Here is a 22,574-nt window from a genome sequence, read left to right on the forward strand (position 1 = left end):
TGGGGCTGCAGCCTGCTTCAGCTCCCTTAAAGAGTAGCTGGATCTGGAAAGGTTTTCTGCCTCCAGCCACCAGTCAGCTTCCAAGCCAAGATCTTTGAGATGCCCCCACCCCCAAGATGCAACACACAATGGGGGAAAAGGGGAGGTGAAGTTGCAGCCAGAAACCTGAATGCCCCAAGGGACCGCTATTGATGCCTAATAGCTTGTGCTTAACCTCCTGACCTAGTCAAGGAAGCGATCAAGTGCGGAGGGCCGGGAGCTCCTAGCTCCACAAATCTTCAGCAGGCTGTCTGTAGAGGTCCCCAAGGGATACATCTACCAGCTGCAGACAAACTTCTGCTCCTCGCCAAGACAGAGCAGTCCCTTTGAACCAGGATCTCTGACATAGCACAAAAAAATCTGCAAACCAGATGAAAAACTACAAATCAATAAAGAAATAAACAGAGCAGATCAGAAAGATACCTTCATGCTCGCCTGCACAAGGAAGAACTGAAGGGAGCAGCAGAGACCATGGAGAAAGAGGAGGAGTTGAAAAGCTCCGATTCACATCTGCAGTATGCTCGCAAGCACAGATGGATAACCCTATGGTTCAGCATACCATCCCTATTGCACTGGAACATACTGTATAAGTTGGAATGTGACTTAATATCCCCAGCAAAACTTTGTAATGACATAAATACAAAGCTTAGGATTGTCTAACAAGCTATGTCTTAAAACATATGGTAATACAATATACCCTTAATCACTTTTTGTAAAGTACTATCGGGAGGAAAAAAAGACCTCATATCAAACAGAAAAAAACTGTACAATCGCCTTCTAGCTACACAGGCAGCAAAACTAGACCACCAACTCTTCAATCTACTAATCGCGACCCCAGACTACAAAACTTTCAGAAAAGAAATAAAAACCCTGCTATTCAAGAAATCCATGAAGACTAACACTGTATGAAACATTTCAATCCTCTGAAGCAAGCCGCTCTACTCTGTAATACCTCTGGACATGTCCAGAAATCCTCTTCTTAATCTGCCTTGAACCGCAAAATAATGGCGGAATAAAAATCACTAATGTAATGTAATATCCAGGTTTATACATGCTTCTTATACATATCAATCTGTAGCCTTATGAACTAAATTCAAATCACTGGTCTAAAGAACTTCTGTTTCAAATATAACCAAAAATGTGCAAATTGTGAAAAATCAAGCCATGTAATTAATCTGCAATCATGCAGACATCAACATCCCTAATGAAGCCCATCTAAAAATGTCTAAAATATAATTTTGTGATATGGAACACAAGGGAATACAATTTTAGTACCATTTATGATTGACCAGCTAGGTTCTTAAAAGAATGTCAAATTTGGTTTGCATATGATGTAGATGGGCTGTTAGAACAGGAGTGATATTGCGAGCAAGAATGACAAGATTGTGTAAGTGGTTAAAATACAACACTGACATACAAGTTCCAACAGATTTCCTAGTTAAACTAACAATCAGCTGACATGACAATGCTTAAAATAAATTCTCCTTTTTAATGTTTATGTATTTTAAAATGAATTAGCAAGCAATTTGCCTCTTGAATTCTAAATGATATTTGTTTTTCATACTTACATTAATATTTTCCAATTCCAATTGCCGAACTGTATAATAAGACTTTATGTCTTCCGAAATTAATGTTAGCTTCAAGTTTGTATCCTCAAAGATCATTTCTTTTTCTTCTTTCTTTGGCCAATATTGTGCACATTTTATCTAATACAAACAGTAAAAGCATAAACAAATTGAAAGAGAGAATAATTTATAAGGCTTAAGCAGCATCAACAATGGGTTAACTCTTCTTTAGGAAACTACCCTCCTCCCCCATGGATGAGGAATTAATTCTTCTCCCTTCCCTTTTCCTTACACACAATCTTTTTCTCGCTAATTTTCTCTACCTTTAAGAAAAGATCACATGTATTTATCAATCTAGATCAGACATGGATTTAGTTATACTTTGACAATGGGACTATGTCAACAACTATATTTTATTCAAGGCCTTCGTTGGCTTTATTTAGTGTTGTGACCATCTCTGGGAGAAAAGGGACTATATTCTTCGATCCCAAAATGTTGAGAATGGCCAGATTTTCATAGAGTAATCTAGATAGGGGAAAAAAAACCTCCCTACTAAATCAATAGAGACAATCTAAAAAATAAACAGTGGTGCGAGTTCACACCTTCTTAAATAGGAAGAAAAAGCCTCAGGAGTCACGTGCATGACCATCATTGTGTATCTAATACACTACTTAGGGACTAATTCTCATTCATTGGCAAAAAACCTCCTGAAAATACATAACATTCACTTTGCAGGCAAGCAAGCACTTAATTCAATTATCCCAATGGAAGGCCCATTTCTCAAATTGCTTCTTCAGGGGATTTGTCATGCTGCAACATTTGCGTGGGCGCCTGAGGCTACAGGAGATCAAGTGAGTTGTCCAAGAGTTTGAGAGATGTCACTGGAAGGAGCAGGAATGCTGGTTCCCAAACTGTTGCTCTACTACTGCCGCCAGTGACCGTGGTACTCAAATACTGGGTGTTGACATTCATAACTAAGGTACTTGATCGGTCAGCGACATGGTCTTATGCGCTCTTGGGTACCCTGGATGAACTATGCCAGCAATCCCAACTGTCATCTTCCCAGTGTCACTTTATTGCTGTTGCTTTGGATGGCTGAGGACTCCCCACAACTTTCTGCATGAAAGGAAACTCAGAGATATGGCACACTGGGAGTCCCATGATTTGGCCATGAGGCCACGGGACGGAGAGCTGATTATCAAAGACTGTGGAGAGATTGTTTGACTGAATTATAAATTTGGTTGTCTTCACACTTGGGAGACGCCCACGCCCTGGGGGGGGGAAGGGGAAGGGAGGGGGTTTCCATTTCCACAAAACAAGGGATGACATGCGATGCATTTATACACTTTGTCTTTTTGAAGGGACCAGTTTTTGTTGTATTCTGTTTGGTTGCTGGTTCCTATATGTTGTATTTTCTAGGTCCAGATCTCCTGTTGCAATGTGTTGCATGTTTCTGTTTCAATAAAAATACTAAGTAATGCACCTTGAGCTTCTTCTAGTCCATTTTTCATGTAAAAAAAAAAAAAGATGAAATCAATCTAAAAATATGCCTAAAATATAATTTTGTGATGTGAAAAACACTGGAATACAATATCTTCCCTAATGACCTAATTATTTTGAAAACAACACCTAAATTTATCATCATTTATAATCTCCCAGAACCAGAAAACCTAATATAACAAATGTGATTAAGTGCCTTACAATTTACTTCCAAACAGAAAAGCAGATATACACAGCTGCAGGGATTTATCAATATTCTTTTTTGCTATCAAGAAGTTTTTGGCCAAATTCCTAGAGATAGCTAGGGACTTCTATGTTTTAGTTCAGTACTTTAATGCATCATGAATTATACTATGAAAATAATTCTCAGAAATTACTCTATGTTCAGCTCTAAAGCCTAATCAAGTTAAATGCTCCTAAGATCAATAAGATCTAGAAAAACTGCTCTCTGCAAAACACTATCTCATGCTAAACTTTATGCTGCATATAAGGACTTGTCTTGTTATGTATCTATTATTGGTGGTTTTCTTAGGCTATATAAAGGTACAAGTCCAAAGTCTGCAGATACGGAGGTATTTGAAATTGAAACTTCATTTGTAGGCCCACAGGTTTAAAAATTACCTTCAATAAATAGAATGATCATTAATGGGTCTCTGTCAAAGACCAAAGGAATCTTTCCGATAAGAACACAAGAATAGCCATACTGGGTCAGACTAATGGTCCACCTAGTCCAGCATCCTGTTTCCCACAGTGGCCAATTCAGCTCACAAGTACCTGGCAGAAACCCAAATAGTAGTCTGTCTCAACAACAGACTATGTATGGACTTTTCCTCCAGGAACTTGTCCAAACCTTTTTTTTTAACCCAGCTATGCTAACTGCTGTTACTACATCTTCTGGCAACCAGTTTGAGATAAATGTCATCATGACCACTGGAAGAATCAATTTAGGAGCAAGACAAATTGTTTATGCTTATTGATGGTTTAGGCTTTCAATATTCAGTTTGATCAAACTCTTATTTCACAATTTTAATTAGCTTCCTATTTATTACTGGATATTCCCAGAGTTTACAGTATCTTTCTCTATGTATACAGTATATTTACGGATTGGACTGACACAGTCCAGTTCTTCATTCATGTTTATTCATCCAATTCTTATTGCATCTTTCAGTGCCTAAAACATGGCAAGAATTCATCATGTGCGGTCATAAGCAGAAGTGGAGAAGCCTCAAATTAAGATAAACTCTCTCACAGCATGTTGCCTTCTGGAGCTCATTTGTTGATTTGGTTGATAACAAAGTTTTAGTATCACTCCTAGAATCCACTTAGGGTTAACTCATGCATATTTGGAGGGTCCTGTTAAACACTGCTCAAACCTCACCGTCACCTAAATGTGTGCTCCAATACTGGCAACCTTCTGCCCACAAGTACAAGGGGGCACTCAGAGAAATTGAAAAAGGACAGGTTTAGAACAAATGCTAGGAAGTTCTTTTTTACTCAGAGGGTGGTGGACACATGAAACGCACTCCCGGAGATTGTGATAGGCCAGAGCACGCTACAGGGGTTCAAAGAGTTACTAGATAGGTTCCTAAAGGATAAGGGGATTGAGGGGTACACATAGCAGTAGAGGTTGGTAATAGGAATAGTCAGAAACCACTTCCCAGGTCATGGGGCTGATGGGCTGCCGCGGGAGTGGACCGCTGGGCGCGATGGACCTCTGGTCTGACCCAGTGGAGGCAACTTCTTATGTTCTTAATCTCAATAGGCATGCCATTTTATCACTTTCTATACCATCACTTTATTTCAGATGTTTGTCAGTTGAATATGTTTTTTGTCCTGTTCTGCATTTCTGAAAGCTTTTTATAGCAGTGGAATGGAAAACTGAGAAACCAGGTTTACTTTTCAGCTCTAATCAATTTCCAAAAATAAACAAACAATCTTATCAAAGGAGAAACGTTTTCTGGATTTAGAAACCTAGGATTAAAAACGAAACTATATTTTAAAATCTTTATGTGATATAATCTCCAATAAGAAAAAACTCTGGCAAAAATCTTAAGAGGTCATCTCAGTAAATTTTCAAAAACTTTTCAAAGGGTAAAAACCAGGGCGTGAAAAATTACCTTCCATTCTGCAGATAAAATGCACCTGAGCTGAGAGGCAGTGCAGGTACTTTTAATCACCACGCAAAGGGAGGCAGCCCCAACAAAACACTGAGAAACTTCCCTTTGAAAATTAAAAGGAAGGCCTCCGCATACAAAAATATCTAAAAACTGTTCTTTTAAAAGAGCTATTCAGAGTATCAAAACAAAAAGCTTGCATTCATTTTGCTCTGGCCTTTTGTTGTTATATTTCTACACCTTATATCCAGAAGATACAGTGTAGGTTTTCCACTGTATACTGATAAGAGCTTGCTGCTCACCCCCCCCCCCCCCAACTCAAAGATCCCAAGGGACCAAAAATGTCCTGTACAATCCTTACAGTTTTTGGTAATGAAGTACATAGTACTGGGAAAGAGAATGATCTGGAATTAATGCAGATTTACTGGTAAGCAATATTACATCATAAATCAATCAGCCTGCTTCTTCTACCCCCAGTAGAGTGCTTTATTAAAATTATCATCATTAAGTAATGGATCATTCTGTAGCAGCGTTTGTACAGCTGGTGGCTGTCAGACATTAAAAGCTTTCAATCCATTACATTCATATGATTACATCAATGGATTTGCCAAATACCCAGTCAAGTCACATTATTATGACCATTGCCTACCTCTGCTGTCAGAGACGCACAGCCAATGATCGTGCACAGACTTCGTAGGTATATAAGGTGGGATGTCAGCAAGTTGCCAATATAGCAACCGTGTCTGTCATGAGGATAAAGCATGATTTAGCAGACATTGAAAAAAGCTTGATAACTGGCTACTGGGCCAAGGAAGGCAGCATTTCAGAAATGGGGGAGTTTGTGAACTGTTCATGAACTGCTGGGGTTAAAGTGTACCATGAGCAGACAAATGGAAACTTTTCAATGATCCGACATAGTAACTGTGGGAAGCACAAGTCATCGATGTGCAGGTTAGTGGGGCCGATTGGCACGCTACCGTGGAGCAACTCACCATCCACAACAAGCCAGGGGGCTTCCATATGTGTCCAAAACAACTGTGCAGTGAACCCTTTTGCAAATGGGGCTCCAGAGCAGATGGCTAGTGAATGCATCCATGCTCACGAGGGTTCATCTCAAAACACAGCTGCAATTTGCACAGGAGTATTGACATTGGACTTGCACTGACTGACAGAGGTTTGCCTTCTCCGATGAATCACATTTTGAGAACCACAATTGCTCTTTGAAGTTGTAGTTGTTATAGAAAAGGACAGGAGTGCTGTAAGTCTTGCCTGAAGCAATTACATAGAGAACTCAAAATGCAACTGCAACATCTCATAAATACATTGTGAAGAAAGAAACAAGATTTCATGGTTAAGAAAATTTAAAAAGTACTTACTGATCCCTTTTCTATCACTCTGTTGAGCATGACAACACCTCTGCTTTTCTGTTCCCAAACCATCTCCCAAAAATGACCACATGTATTTGGGAGTGGACCCTGTAAAAATCAGCAACAGTTGCTGTATATTTTTAAATGTATTAAAAAACAAAACAAAAAAAAACTTAAAAGAAGACTAGTCCTCCATTGAGATAATAACCATACTTTACAATAGGACATTATTCTGTAAGACTTTTCATGAAATTTGAATCAAACTTGCAAATTGTTAGTGCTGTACTGGAAGGCTATGGTTATCTTTACATATCTAGGCTGCAGGTATATTCATATTGGGTTTGAAGACACATTACTTCATTCAGGTCTACCCTCTGGATTAATCAATACCGAGAGAAAAGGGCGTTTACATCCATCGTTTATGTATCGCTCCTTTCTTTTCAGCCTCAGTTCTTGCAGTGACCCCCATTCTAACTTGCATTGTTTTTTTCATTGCCATGCCTCTCCTTTCTTGTGCATCTTAACGCAGTTTCAATACCAATAGTATTCTACCATTTTCACTGCTTTTTATTATACTGTATATACATACATTGGAACTATTGTGTTTCTCCTATCCCTCTTGAATTAGTTTTAACAATATCTAAGAGGTTTGCAGATATGTAAGGTGATGATGGGCAGCATATCAAATAATAGGCATCATGGTACAATCGGTATGTCACTTCTCTATTGTCCCCATGACCTAGGCTGAACTCCACACTGGCAAACTTAGCCACCCATGCACTTTCAGTTAGTAAATGAGTACCTGGCCTTAGCCAGGGCGTAACGATGACTGGGAAAGGTAATGGTAAACCACCCAGTTAACAGTCCGCCCAAGAAACCATCAAGCAAGAAGAAACAGAATTTAGAAAGGAAGCTAAAGCAGCTGTGAGTGAAAGGGAAGCATCAAATGCAATTCCCTAGCAGTGGGACCTGATGACTAAGAATGGCAGTGCCAAGCACCATGATGTAAGAGATGGAAAACTAGAAGCTGGTTTAAAAAGGCTAAGTTGAGAAACAGGACACAGCCACGAGAATTAGAAACCTGGAAAAATAGATCAGAATCCTATTAGCAAAGTAGTGATATTTAAATCCAAACAGCTGGACGGAGTGACTCAGGTAACAGTGAAGGCCTTTATGGTCCATTCAGACTATCCAACAATTTAGCCACAGCATAGCTTAATCATACAATGTTATGTGAAGTTTAGGTGTCATTTCATCCAACATTATACTATGCTTAATTACCTGAAAGCTGCTAACTTTTGGGTTCTTTTTCAGAATTAAGTTATAAATGTGTATGGACTATAGAAGTCTCTTTATGATGCCATCTTTTCACTTAGTCAAGACTGCTGTTAAAGTACTAACCCTACAAGCAACACACTTATCTAAGCCTTCAACTGTCTATACCCCCTATTCTGTCTAAGTCTAGGGATTATTACATTACATTAGAGATTTCTATTCCGCCACCGCCTTGCGGTTCAAGGCGGATTACAAAAGAATTACAAAAAACGTATTACAAAAAGAAGATATCTGGTCATTTCTAGAGGAGGTAAAGAGTAGATGAGGTTGCTTCGGGGAATCGGGAAGGTATCGGGAAGTGGGAAGGAGCTAGCGGTATTGTCATTTGCAGGGATTTCTTGAAAAGTAGAGTCTTTATTTCTTTTCTGAATGTTTTGTATTCTGGGGTCGTAATTAGTAGATTGGAGATTTAGTTTCCCCTCTCAGTCCCCATCAGTAGATGAGGGCCAACTATTCCACTGACAAATTCTTATACCTTTGCTTAGGTGGATTGGCCTCTAGATAAATCGAACTACTTGTGGCCAGAGTTGTACCTACTACTCCATGCAGTTTACACCTCCATCGCTACCTCTTTCTATACAGAAATTCTATGGTGTTTATCCCATGAATTTCTGAAGCCATTATATTTATTCCCATCACCCTCCCCCACTTCTCATTGAAAAAATATTTCCAAATGTTACTCCTACGTCTACCACCCTGCAATCTCTATTCATGTCCTCTAGTTCTACTGTTTCCCCCTCTCCGAAAGAGAGCAAGCACTCTGAAGCAATCTTCTCTGGGGACTTCTTTAGAAAGGAGGAAGTGGAAGAGCTGAACAAAACTTGCAGAAATTCAAAAGCAGCCTAAAATGCTTGCTTTTTAAAGATGCCTATAACTGATTTTTACACATGTATTTACTTCTGCACTTTTTAACTTTTCCCCCTCTCCTATTGTATTTTCCTTTTATGTATTCTTTCTAAGAAATTGTAGTTCTTCCCTTTTTTTCCCCACTGTTTTCAGGTCATAAGTATGTTTGTTTAGTTGATGTATGTCTAATAATTTAAAAATGTTTGTCTCCCAGCTATTTTAAATTACTATGTACAACTCTTTGTACCTTTGGATAAGCGTTTAATCAAAATTTAAATAAACTATGAAAATTTAAAAAAAACAAAAAACTATGAAGATAAGCAGCAAAAAAAAAAAAGTCGATACGACTCAAAAGACAGAATTCTGGAGTACAGGAAAGGGAAGAATATTAAAGAATAAAAGGAGATTTGAACTGAAAGGCAGACTTGAGAAAGGCTTTCTAAAATGATGGCATCTACTGTAATAAAAAGAACTCATGCCCTCTATATTATTTCTTATGTTCAAACCTTTTTGGATTAGCCTAGGAAAAGAAGTTAAAGATCTGGAATTAAAACTTAATCAGCTTCCTCGGCTGGGAGAGACATGCCTGCTGAAGCATTACAGCTCTCCTTCGAGGCAACATCGATAACTCCGGAAGAGCTTAGTCCTTCAAGTCATCCTGGGGCGCTTGAGCAGTCGATGGAGGAGAGAATGTCCCGGGGTGTTCCCTCTCCTGACCGGTTGAGATCGGGAGTCGACTCAGTAGGAGGAGTTGTGAAGCCAAACCAATTATCAGAGCACTCGGAGGAGTTGAAACAGAAATTGCCTCAGGATTTCCTGACACTGAATTCATCGCCAGCTGAAGTTCCAGGTACTTTTATTTCATCAGAGAATCTGGGTTCTGAACTGATACCAATGCAGAGGCCCAAGGTTTTCAATATGGAGACAATTTGGGAAGCAATATCTAGTTTGCAAATCTCTTTGGGGACTCAAATGCAGCAACTTACTACACGTTACACTTCTGTTGTGTCTGAAAATTTGGAAATGAAAAATAGGCTATCCAGCATGAAAACTAAAGTGGATGGACATGAAATTAGAATAAAAACAGTGGAGTCCCAGGCTTCGGTCTGGGTAAGAGATAGTGGAAACCTTAACTTTAAGGTGGAAATGTTGGAAAACATGATTAGAAGAAGTAATCTTCGGATTACCAACTTTCCAAAATTACGACTTATTTCAGCGCGGGATACATTTAAAAAGTATTTGAAAGAAGTTTTGAAAGTTCCCGAAACCTCCTATCCGCCTCTCACTAAAATATATTACTTACCAACTAGAGTATCTGCTCAAAAACCAAACCAGCAGAATTTGTCTGCTGATAGTTTGGATCTGACAAATTTTCTGGAGAGGTCTGGTGAAGAGATACCGGCAACTGCGACGCTACTTGTACAATTTGCCATTGACTCGGACAGGGAATGGATGCTTAAATTGTTTTTTAAGTTTAAAGATGTACCATTTATGATTAAAATAGTGAGAATGTATCCAGACGTGTCACGAATGACCCAAAAGAGAAGAAAACAATTTCTTATTTTGAGACCAAGGGTTCTGCAGTTAGGTGCAACGTTTGTACTCAGATTCCCCTGTAAATGTGTAATGATCTATCAAGGGAATAGATTTATTTTCTTTGAACCTCAGCAGTTGACAAAATTTATTTCTGCTAAAGAGCAAACTTAGAATTCTTGAGAGAATTTTTGTTTCAATTCAGCTCATTAATAAGGTTCTTGTCCTCCCTTGCTACCATCTTTTATTTTCTTTGTATTATTTGATAAAGGTTTCAGCTATTGTATTGCTTTTTCCCCCTTTAATTGAGGTCTAATGTTACAATCCAGTAAAATTTTATATTTTGGTCTAATGTTTTGCCTTTATAATGAGAAAAGAAACTTTTTGTTTTGTTTTTGTGTTTCTAATGTATACTTTTCTTATTGATTATTGTCTCATCTTAAAAGTTTGAACTGGTATTGTATTTTTTCTTTGTCTTGACTAATATTATGTCAACACTATAAAATGAAAATAAAGAATTAAAAAAAACAAAAAAACTTAATCAGAAAGTAAAAAAATCAAAACAACAACAACAGGTTAAGCAAATATTTAGCAGGCCATACTACTACTACTATTAATTATTTCTAGAGCACTACCAGAAGTACGCAGTGCTGTACAGAGTCACGAAAGAGATGGTTCCTGCTCAAGAGAGCTTGCAATCTAAACAGTCAAGACAGACAAACAGGATGCCAGGGTGGGGGGATACAGTTAGGGGGGAAGGTTAATCTGCTGGCTAGGGTGTTAAACAGTAAGGAGTATGCTATATCAAAAAGGTGAGTTTTCAGTCTACTTTTAAACAAGGGAAGGGGTGTGATGCACAAATTCAGGTAGCTTATTCTAGGCAAACGGGGCAGCTAGATGAAAGGAATGAAGTCTGGAATTGTCAGTGGAGAAGAAGGAAACATATAAAAACAACTTATCTGAGGAATGGCGTTCCCGGGAAGGCGTATAAGGAGAGATAATGAGGGCTGCGGCATGAACACACTTGTAGGTTAGTAATAGGAGTTTAAACTGAATGCAAAGGTGGATAGGAAGCCAGTGAAGTGATTTGAGGCGGGGGTAAGGTGAGTGTAGCGAGATTGGCAGAAGATAAGTTGTGCAGCTGAGTTTTTCACAGATTGTAAAGGGGAGAGGCGGTTCAGCGGGAGTGTGGACAAGAGTCCATGTAGTGTGCTCAGAGAGGAATATTGGTGATGCTGTAGAGATGAAGAGTCAGGCTTTAACAGTCTGTTGGATGTGCATAGAAAAGGAGAGATCAGAGTCAAAGACGACTCCAAGGTTGCGAGCAGAGGAGACTGGAACAACAACAGTATTACTTACAGAGACGGAGAATGGAGGGAGAGGAGCAGAGGGTTTAGGAGGAAGTCTTGGACATGCTTAGTTTCAGATTGCTGCCTGAAAGGTCTTACCGCTATGTTAGCCAAACAGGCCAAGAATTTTCTTGGACTTTAGATGAAAGTTTGGGTGCAGAGAGGTAGATCTGGGAGTCATCAGCATATAGGTGATACTGGAAGCCAAGAGAGATCAGGGCACCGAGAGAAGAGGTGTGGAGAGAAGGAGAACAGGGCCTAAGACAGAATCCTGGGATATGCCAACCGCTAGAAGAATAGCAGCAGAGAAGGGCCCATCAGCACATTAGGTGGGAGAGGTAGGAGGCAAACCAGGAAAGGAAAGATTTGCAGAATCCAAGTGATGACAGTGTATTAAGGAGTAAGCAGTGATTAACAGTATCAAAGACAGCAGATAGGTCAAGGATAAGGATCGAGTAAAGGCCCTTAGAATTGGCCAAAAGCAGGTCATTGCAGAAGATTCTGTTGAGATGAAAGGAATTCAAAGCAGTGATGGAGGACAGCACGCTTGAGTAAACTGGATAGGAATGGAAGAAAGGAGACAGTGATAGTTGAATGGGCTGGTGAGGTCCAGTGAGGTTTTTTGAGAATGGCTTAACCATTGCATGTTTGAAGGCCATCAGGAACAGTTGCAGTTGAAATGAATAGGTTGAGGATATGGCAGATGGGAGGGATAACAGTATGTGAGATGGGGACAAGTAGAAAGGGGGGGGGGGGAAATAGGATCCAAGGGGCATGTAGTAGACCTGGCTGAGGACAGAAGTTGTGCGGTTTCTTTCCTCTATAATTTCAGAGAAGGAAGAAAAGTTGCAAGGAGTTGAAAGAGGGTTGAGAAGGTATAAATATGGAAATGAAATTTTAAAAATTTTAGCAAAGCACTCAGTGAGAAATTCCGCTCCTCCCTAGAACACCTTAAACATTGAGAAGTCATATAATGGGAGTCTATCCCAAATACCCATTAGAGACTATACAAAATATCAAAAGGATAAATCTCTCTGTCACTAGTTCTGAATGAGAAGTGCAATAGGGATCACATTTCATTGTACTTTGGAGTGTGTTTTATAGTTACCTGGGTGAGAATGTAGCTTCTTTGGGCTTCCTCCATTTTTATCAAACTAGCGTTGATATAGTCATTATCTCCTTGTTGTAACTTAATTCGACTGTGATCAACTAAAGCATGAAAATAATCAGAATGCAGATGAACAAATATATGTTTAAAATCAGCCAATCACTCACTCTATGATGCACTCCGTAATGACAAATGCCCAAAAACGCAAATACTCCCATCTTGGTTAGTATACATGTATGAATTTAATGATGTATAATAACCAAGATGGGAGTATTTGAATTAAATTACTAAATTATATATTTAAAAAAATAAAAATATTAAGTTAAGTAAATTAAAGCAGTACGGATGATGAATACATGTCATTAGTAATGCACACAGCCTTTCTAATCGCATATGGCTGGTGGTGGCATGTCTGACGAGTCTGCATACAACTTGAAAAGTATATAAAGATTTAAGTCGCTGCGTTTTTGGACATTTGTCTTGATGAATAAATATAGGCACATACAGCAAGGCTAACACCATACAGCAAGGAACAGTTCACCATCAATAACTTCAAATCTCAGCAATCACATGAAGAAACAAAGGAGTATTCTAAATGAGAGGAGGATGTGATTCCTTAATGCAGGAGTGTCAAACTCAATCACATAAGGGGCCAAAATCAAACACAGGCCAAACATTTTATTAAGATACCTAGTTTTAGTAAAAATAGAGATCCTTCCTCATCTTCAGACACCTGTGGCGCGGTCAGGCACTTGTGTGGAGCGCTCTGCTCCAACTTAGCTTTTACACTGGGACTGGATCCTTCTGCCTATAAATGGATACTAAGACAGCATGGTGAAGAGCTTTGAGCGGCGCTGGGAGTGGGGCAGTGTGTTCAGGTGCTTGGAGCGCCAGTGGGACTGGGACTGCACAGTCAGGTGCTTAGATGCAGCACAAGTCACCGCAGGTCACACAAAATGGCCAGGTGGGCCAGATTCGGCCCCCGGGCCTTGTGTGCCTTAATGATTCTTTTATGTACTTTACAGTTTCTTCATAATTTGGACCTGAGCACTATGATGATTTCTTATCATTGAATCTTGCTGTAAAATTCCTGTTTGATTTTTATTTTTCCTGTATTTTCAGGATGTAAAAAATTAGAAATCCAATTAAAAAAAGAAACAAAAGGAAGTATTCTTTACAATGCTCAAATTAAGAACTATATTTTTTAGATCAAGGAAACTAGAAATCGTTTACTTTTAAAATTTGTTCTGATGAGTCATTTAAGTTAAGTCCATAGACATAGTACCCAATAGCAGAAAGAGACCATTTGACCTATCCAATCTGCCCATGCACTCCAACTACTCAGTTCTTCAATCTATTCCTCTCCTGGGAGATTTTCTTCTACTTGTCCCTTTCTTTATTGTATTCTAATACTGTCCTTGCCTCCATCACCTCCACTGGGAATTCTGACAATTCTAGAATCTACATTTTTGCAGCCTCATCCAATGATTTCCTCCTTCCAGAGCTTCCTTTCTGCTGAAAGCTTATCTAAAAAATCTTTCAGCACTCCTTTCTTAAGTAGAAACAGGCCAATTGCTACAGTTGGATGATTAGCAAAGAAACAAATAAAAATGTCCCCTTTTGGGAAGAGTTTATTGCAACTTATCACTACTTATTTGAAGTGCTGTCAAAGAACGGTCTCAATGAAAGAACACACTTGGGACTAGATAGCTAACATGATACCACCCAACAAGTGATCAAAAAACAGCTTCAAATCAGACAATCTTTTTTTTTTCTTTTCAATGGAAAAAACCCCCCCGTGAAACCTAAGACAGGTAACAGAAAAGTGGAAGTTGATATTTCTTAGAAATAATTTTGCTGCATCAGAAATCCAAATAAATTCTAAAGAAAGGCAGTACCCAAGTAATAAAGAGGAATTATGCCTTACCTAATAATTTTCTTTCCTTTAGTCAGCTACACTATTCTAAACAAGCAGATAGAGGAAGAGAAAAGGCTGAGCTTTAGCAGTGACCTCGCCAGTATTAGTTGGAAATATTCAATTAGCAACTGACAAAATAGCAGAAGGTACCTTTTTGTAATGCACCCATGCCCTATCAACCACTGCAGCTGCAATGACAATTAAGGGAGTATAATATCACCGAGTGACACTCATTACCTTGCATACTCCAGGCTATATAAATCTCATGGACTTCGGCTTGGAATTCTGAGTGGGCTGTTTAAATTTCTTTTTGCTCCATACACTCGTTTGGTCTGCTCTTTGTACTACATCTGAATCATCACAGATCATCTGCCTCTCTTATGTAACTTTGATCTAATCTAATCAGGATTTCTTAATCGCACTTCTCTAGAATAGGTTCAAGATACAGGCCCATGCAACATCATGGGTAAAGTTACATCAAATGGAAGTAGGAGTAGAACTCATACAATAGGGAGAAGTCTCAGAGTACCACTCTACTTGAGGCATCATGTCATTCTCACCTTCAAAAAATGTTTTAAGCTTCACTAAGGCACATGTGACATTAAATTTCTTTAGCTCAATATACTCGTTTGGTCTGCTTTTTGTTCTATACCTGAATCATCGCAGATCATCCAGCACGGCAGAAAGTTAGGCCAGGGACTGGGGGCACCAGATAGCATGAGGCTGAGGTAGAGAAAATACTAGATTTCTCCAAGTAAATGGCATGACACACTTTTATCCATGATAGTTTATTTTGTAGGTGTTTATGCAGTATTTTATAGGCATTTATGCTGGGAAAGATCTAGAAAAATGCCTCCTGGGAGGAAAATAATTTTCCAAGGGAAATTCCAGTTTGATGGCAGATTGGAGATGACCGAAAGTCTTCACAGTGGTCTGATAATCCTTCCTATACCTACCTGAGTTCCAAATTCTTTCCTTCTCATTGGGAGCTGGATGCTCTAAAATCAACGTTAAAATTCTGTGGGTTGCTGTGGTGCCAGTATATTATCTTTTTGAAAATGGTGATTATGTTGAAACAATTTCACATGCAAATGATTTTTGTGGAGGTTCGCCATAATCCCATCTGATCAGTCATTGGAGAAAGTGACTGACACATGCGCATGGGGAAGCCCTTAAACAGCCTCCTGTCATTCAGCTGTTTGGGGAAGGAAGAGTAGGTTTGTTTGGGGTTTTTTTTAATGGGCACAGATGTAACACACATAATGTGCCCATTTAAAAAAATTGTATTGAGCATGCCGTGATTAACCCACCAAATAGCTCTATGCCTCCCCCAGAAAAAAAAAACAAAATTAGGAGGGAGTGGGCTTTCCTCCTGTCTCAGCCACCTAGACCCCCACACACCCCTGAACCCCATCTTTAAATTGAAGATTGGCAGGAGGGATACATACTCCCTTCTGCCACAAGGCCCCCCTCCCCACAAATCCCAGACCCCCCTGAACCTCTAAATTGAAGATCGACAAGAGGGATATCTACTCCCTCCTTCCAGCAGGCCTGCCTCTTCAAAACAGCAGGCATTCCCATTCCCGGCGCATCTGGGATGCACTGGCAGGGGCCTGATTGGTTCCGGCACCTAAGGCCCCTTCTCATAGGAGAGGCCTTAGGCACATGGGCCAATCAGAGTCTTAGGCCCCTATGCACTGGGAAGGGGAAGGATTGCCATTTTGAAGAGGCAGGCTTGAAGCAGGAGGGAGTGGGCATCTCTCTTGCTGATCGTCAATTTAGAGGTATTGGGGGGAGGTTCATGGGGACCCCTGGCAGGGGGGGGGGATGGTGCGGGAGAGAGGGGGCCCAGTGGCAGAAGGAAATGGGCATCTCTCCTGCCGATCTTCAATTTAAACGTGAGGGGGTCAGGGTTGTGTCGGGCCTAGGTGGCCGAGGCAGGAGGGAGTGGATTTCCCTCCTGCCACTCTTTAATTTAAAGTTGAGGTGTTCATTGGGAAGGCCCTGGCAGTAGGACGGAGTGGAATGACACAGGAACAAATTTGTCCCCATCCCCGCAAAAACTCAATTTCCTCATCCCGTTCCCTTGAGTTTTGTCGCTGTCTTTGTCCCATTCTTGTAAGCTCTGCCTTAACTGCTCAGCTCAGGTGGGGGGTGGGTCAGAGTCGGATAATCGCGATTTTTCAGCATTTGTGGTCCGGCTCTGCCCGTATTCCCCACGAATGACGAGGGAGAAGTGTAAGTCAGAGTCAGGAAATTCATACATGTAAACATACTGCACTATAAACTGATGTCTGACAATAAAACTAGAAAAGTTTCTCAACACTGTGGCAGTAGTGTAGCAGCAGCACACATCTTTGTGGCTGGCAGGGATCCCTAAGCTTCGCCAGCTGAAAATCTTTGTGGAACCCCTGGGCCTTCTGAATACTGTGGCACTGGGAGTTCAGCCAACGACTAGCCTAGGGGTTCTATGGAGAATGTCTTTAGTTGGCAGGACTTGGGGATCCCCAGCAGCCAAAGTATTAGCTGCTCAAGCTGTGTGTGTGTGTAGAGAAAAAAAAATGATGTGCCCATCATTTCACACCTGTAAACACCCAAATATTGGTTCCTGACCTCACCACTTCAACAAGGGCAGGCTGCTCCATGCATGGCTTCTATTATCAACAAACCTAACATTGTCAAGGAGTTTGGAAAAATATTTAGAAACCAGAACAAGTTCTGTAAGTACTAGAAGCCAACCAAATTTCTGTTTCAGTTTCCAATTTGGCACTGAAACGGGCTCGAAATCTGGGTTTGGGTTTCAGATGAAAATGAAGAACTCTTCCCCTCCTCCTACAATCACTCTCCATACACCCCTGCATCTCACCCAACCACCCAAAGGCCCTTCCCAGGCCTACCTGAAGAAGACCTGATGATCTAGTGGCCCCATTCATTCCTGCCCAGTGCCACTGCTCAGTAAAAATGGCTGCCAAGACTGTTGCAGGAGGTCCCTGCAGTCATTTTGAGATTGGAACAGCATAGTCAGCAGCGAGACTCCTGCCTGTGCTGATTCCAATCTCAAAAATGGTAGCTGGGACTTTCTGTGGAAAGTCTTGGCAGCCATTTTTACTGGAACCAGTCTTGCACAGGATTAAGTAGGTTCATTACTATGCCCACTACCCATCAATGATGAGGTAGGCCCCGGAGGGTGTTTGCCACCAGAAAGGGGGCAGTTTCAGTTTCTGTCAAAACTGAGCAGCCAATTTCAGTCACAGATTCAATTTTGGTTACGCTCTAGCAAGTACTTCCTGAGCTCCCCACTTAATTCTGTAAAAGAACAGCTGTAGTTTAGGCAGGACTGCTTTATGATTCTATAATTAAAGAAAACAATACAGATTAAAACTTAATGTAGCCTGTATCTTACATTTGAGTTGAAGTTTTCAAAAAAAAAATGCTCAAAAATATTCATGATCTCAGCAGGCCATCCATAAGTATATTATAACAAAATCATGACAAGGGACATTAATTTAATAAGAAATAAAGGAAACCCAAAAGAAGTAGCTTGCTATTTTGCATTCAGTAAAGCTGTAAGTTAGCTGAAAAATCATATACTTACAGGGGCTGACATCTCTATATCTGTTACGATTTTTGTTCTCAGGAAGCTTGGCAATTTTGCATGGAAAATCGCTGGCTTCATGTCGGATATCCTAGAATGAAGGAACAGGAAATATTTCAAGTCCCAAGCATCTCGCAAGACAATTACAAAGCAGAACTCAAAAAGCAGTCCTAAGTTGGGTTTTTTTTGTTTTGTTTTTTAATCTTCAAGTATTTGTTTTCTTTGGCATTTCAGTCACTTTACTAGTTTGGCAGCAACCATCTGGAGAAAATAAAAAGTTCATAATTTAAGATTAATTTGTAAAGAACAATTTTTTTCTGAAAAGCAACAATACTTATCTGTAACAGGTGTTCTCAGAAGACAGTAGGCTTATATTCTCAAATGTAAGTGATGTCATCCACACAACTCAGTACAGACACTGTCAAGTGCACTGTCACTTTAAATTTTTTGACAGTACCCATACCATGTGCAAGCCAGTACCTTCCTGCCCGTCGGCTCATGGGACCATCATTTCAGCAAAAAAAGCTAAAGAAGCCAACTAGGAGAGGTAGGTGGATTGCGAGAATATATTCCTGCCCACTGAGAATATCTGCTACAGGTAAGCATTTTTGCTTTCTTCGAGAACAAGCAGGTATAATATTTTCACACGTGGGACTCCCAAGCTGCATGGATCATGGTTCTGGATGAGGAAAATGGATATATAGCATCCACAAAGGAGACAATCACCTCTAAAACAGTCACAGCAAGAGCCAAGGAAAAGAGCAGAGTGAGGCCTGGTCTTCAAACCTACTTTAATAGCGATCAATAAAAACCATACATAAAACAGTCTCGTCAATCATAGGCTTCTGGGAAATCATGGATTCAAAATACAGTAAAACCTTGGTTTGTGAGCATAATTCGTTCCAGAAGCATGCTTGTAATCCAAAGCACTTATATATCAAAGCAAATTTCCCCAAAGGAAATAATGGAAACTCAAGCGATTCGTTCCACAACCCAAAACCTTTAATACAAAATACTATACGTACTTGTATTGCACGACCTCGCTCATTTAGAACAGACACTACACTGCAGTGTTGGAGAGAGAAGAACCATCACCTCAGTTGTGATGTGTGTATACTGTATGTACTTATATTGCAAGACATTGCTTGTATATCAAGTTAAAATTTAATAAAATGTTTTGCTTGTTTTGCAAAACACTTGCAAACCAAGTTACTTGCAATCCAAGGTTTTACTGTAGATATATAAACATGAGCTTGGCAAAATCCAAGTGGGTTGCAAGCAAAGTTGGCACTCAGGAAGTAAAAAGATTCTGCAGTACTCCTTGTCTAAACCAACTGTCTCTTCTAGAGTTTTGTTCCAAATAGTAGTGATGAGTAAAGATAAGGACTGAGGATTAAGTGGCTGCTTTGCAAATGTCCTCAATGGATGCAGAGCAGAAATGAGCTATGAAAGCAGCCATAGTTCAGACATTGTGGGCTGTTATGTAGCCCTGCAGCTTCAACCCAGACCAAATACATGCAAAGGAGATAGTCCACAAGCCAAGTGGAGATGGTGCTCTTGGAAATAGGAACTCCATGTCGGATAGGGTCAAAAGCCACAAAGAATGGGACGATCCTCTTTGAGATTTAGTATGTTGCAGGGAGTATGCCAGGTGTGCAGTGTTGCCTCTCCAGGATGCAAATGCGGCTTTGGAAAGAAAACAGAGTACACTTCCCCCTCCCCATTCGTGGTTCCTGCACTCGCGGTTTCATATAATCGCAATTTTTTTCTGGGGAGGGAGGAAATTTAAAAAAAAAAAAAAGTCTTCATGTACAAAAAATCCATCTTTTTTTCCTCCCTGCCGCCTTCCCGGCCTTACCTGGTGGTCTAGAGTGCTTTCGGGGCAGGAGCGATCTTCCTAAGCTCCTGCCCCGTGCAGATCGCCATGAGGAAATGGCTGCTGGGAGTTCCTGTAGTCTCTCGAGACTACGTCGGGAACTCCCTACAGCCATTTCCTGATGGCGATCTGCACGGGGCAGGAGCGTAGGAAGATCGCTCCTGCCCCAAAAGCCCTCTAGACCACCAGGTAAGGCCGGGAAGGCGGCAGTGGATCAGAACCGGATAATCGCAGTTTTTCGTCATTCGTGGTCCGGCTCTGCCCGTATCCCCCGCGAATGACGAGGGAGAAGTGTACTATAGATTAGTTGAGATGGAATTTCAAGACACTTGGGTAGGAATTTTGGATGAGTGTGAAGTACTACTCTGTCATGGTAGAATCTTGTATAAGAAGGATCTGACACACAAGCTAGCTCACTCACATGGTGTGCAGATTTGAAGGCGATGAGGAAAACGACTTTCCAAGTGAAAAGTATGAGCGAGCAATATTTAAGTGGCTCAGAGGGAGACCTCATAAGAGCAGATAGTAGCAAGTTAATATCCCAAGCAATAGGTGGAGGGTCGATAGGTGGTTTTGTGTGTCATGAAACAGACTACCAAGGTATGAACAGATAGGCTTCTTGTCCAAAGGATAATGAAACACACTGATACGTACGGTATTCAAACTAAATTGATTTCTGGACCAGAGTTGGAGAGGTAGAGAAGGTAGTCAAGTATAGATGGATATGTGACCGGTTCCAGAGAATGCGATGCACCCCAGGAAGAAAATCTGATCCATTTAAGTGGTAACAGCACCATGAAAGTTTTTCTAGATGCTTCAATGACAGCAGCCAATGCAGCCAAGAGGCAGAAAGCACTTACTTGATCAGTGAAAGGAACCATGCTGTTAGTGCTAACAAGCAGGGATTCAGGTGAAGGAGGGATTCCTAATTCTGCATCAGTAGTGTTGGAAATGGTTGCAACTTGCATGGTTTTCTGGATAAGAGCTCTAGGAGGAGTGGCCAATGTGGTGCTATGAGGTTCATGGTGCCTTGATCTTGGTGAAGTCTGAGTAGAGTTTTTCCTGATGAGAGGTATCAGGGAAAACGTGTAGAGGAAACTGTCCCCCCCACCCAATGAATGAGGAAGGCATCTGACGCAAAATGATGGGGGGGGGGGGGCATAGAGTATGGAGCACCTGTGAAACCACTTTCAGAAGAACAAAGAGATAGATAGATAGGTGACGGGACAATCACGAGCCAGACACCAGCGAACCGACAAGCGAGCGCTGACAATTCGGCTCAAGATACAAGTGCACCGCAGGAAAACTTAGTTTTAAAAAGCTCCGATGGGAGGGTGTGGGGGGGAATCCCCCCCACTTTACCGCATACTGTTCGCGCTGCCGTTTGCTGCTGTTGGGGGTGTGTGGGGAATGAAACCCCCCCACATTATAGAGAAAATGAAACTTTTCTCCCCCAAAAAATCAGAAAAGTTCCGTTTTCTCTATAATGGAGGGTTCCAACCCCCCCCCCCCCAACAGCAGCGCGAACACTATGCAGTAAAGTGTGTGTGTAGGGGGAGGGATCCCCACTCACACCCCGCTTCGGAGTTCTTTAAAACTAAGTTTTCCCACGGTGTGCTGGTGTCTTGCGCTGAATTGTCTGCCCTCCATTGTTGGCGAGCTGGTGTCTCACCTGCGACCGACTATGAAAAAAAAAAAATATATATATATATATATATATAACAAAAGATTTCTGTGTTTGTAAAGCAATATCATACAATACAATATTTATTCTTATAATTTGCCAAATGCCAATCTGGTTCGTTGTGCAGCACAATAAAAAAGAAAAGATAATTTTTTTATTGAATTTCCTAGATATGGTTAAACATGTAACAAAACATTCATAACCTAACATTGTAAAAGGAATTTTCTGAGCAAATGTGTTCATAATTTCTAAATGAAACCTAAATAAGTCCTTTCTGCTCTTATACACAATAGCAGAGATTTCCAAATTAGAGCAGCTTAATAAGAAAATCGCTAAGTAGCATAACAATACTTGATACTTATTGGATGGGGGCCCTGGGAGGGGGAGTGTAAAGTCAATAGCAGGAGAAGACCAAAACATATGGCTCAAGGTGGCCTGAGCCTGACCATATTTGGGACAGCCATGGGATTGCATAATTCCTATGCACAATGCCCACATGGGTGAAATATATAGTCTCAAAAGAAACTTAAGTTGTAATTCGCAGTGCAAAACATTTCCTGTTAATTCTCATGAATTTTTCAATCGTTGTTATAATTGATGTGTTATAAGTAGGTAGAACTCATCTTAAAGCCAAGTTCAGTCTGAGTTTTACTTCGTCAATATTCAAACGCCTAGCTAACTTTACAAGCAGAGAATAACTGAAGAATCTACATTTCTTATTTCAAAAATATAGAAAAGACATACC

The 22,574-nt window shown here is 40.5% G+C and overlaps 1 protein-coding gene across 2 annotated transcripts in view; it reads right to left on the reverse strand.

Annotated features, from left to right (window-relative positions):
• The window catches only part of PTPN1 (protein tyrosine phosphatase non-receptor type 1), a 118,990-nt gene that overhangs the window by 18,619 nt on the left and 77,797 nt on the right, over positions 1-22,574 (reverse strand). For both annotated transcript variants that reach the window (XM_033963473.1, XM_033963472.1), the window contains exons 2-5: positions 18,270-18,360; positions 12,757-12,857; positions 6,595-6,693; positions 1,608-1,745 (exon numbers count right to left, since the gene is read on the reverse strand). In XM_033963473.1, coding sequence (XP_033819364.1) covers positions 1,608-1,745; positions 6,595-6,693; positions 12,757-12,792 — 273 coding nt within the window. In that variant the 5' untranslated portion in view covers positions 12,793-12,857; positions 18,270-18,360. The remainder of the gene's footprint in view (positions 1-1,607; positions 1,746-6,594; positions 6,694-12,756; positions 12,858-18,269; positions 18,361-22,574) is intronic.

The sequence above is a fragment of the Geotrypetes seraphini genome, chromosome 11 (genome assembly GCF_902459505.1).
Source record: "Geotrypetes seraphini chromosome 11, aGeoSer1.1, whole genome shotgun sequence".
NCBI lineage: Eukaryota > Metazoa > Chordata > Amphibia > Gymnophiona > Dermophiidae > Geotrypetes > Geotrypetes seraphini.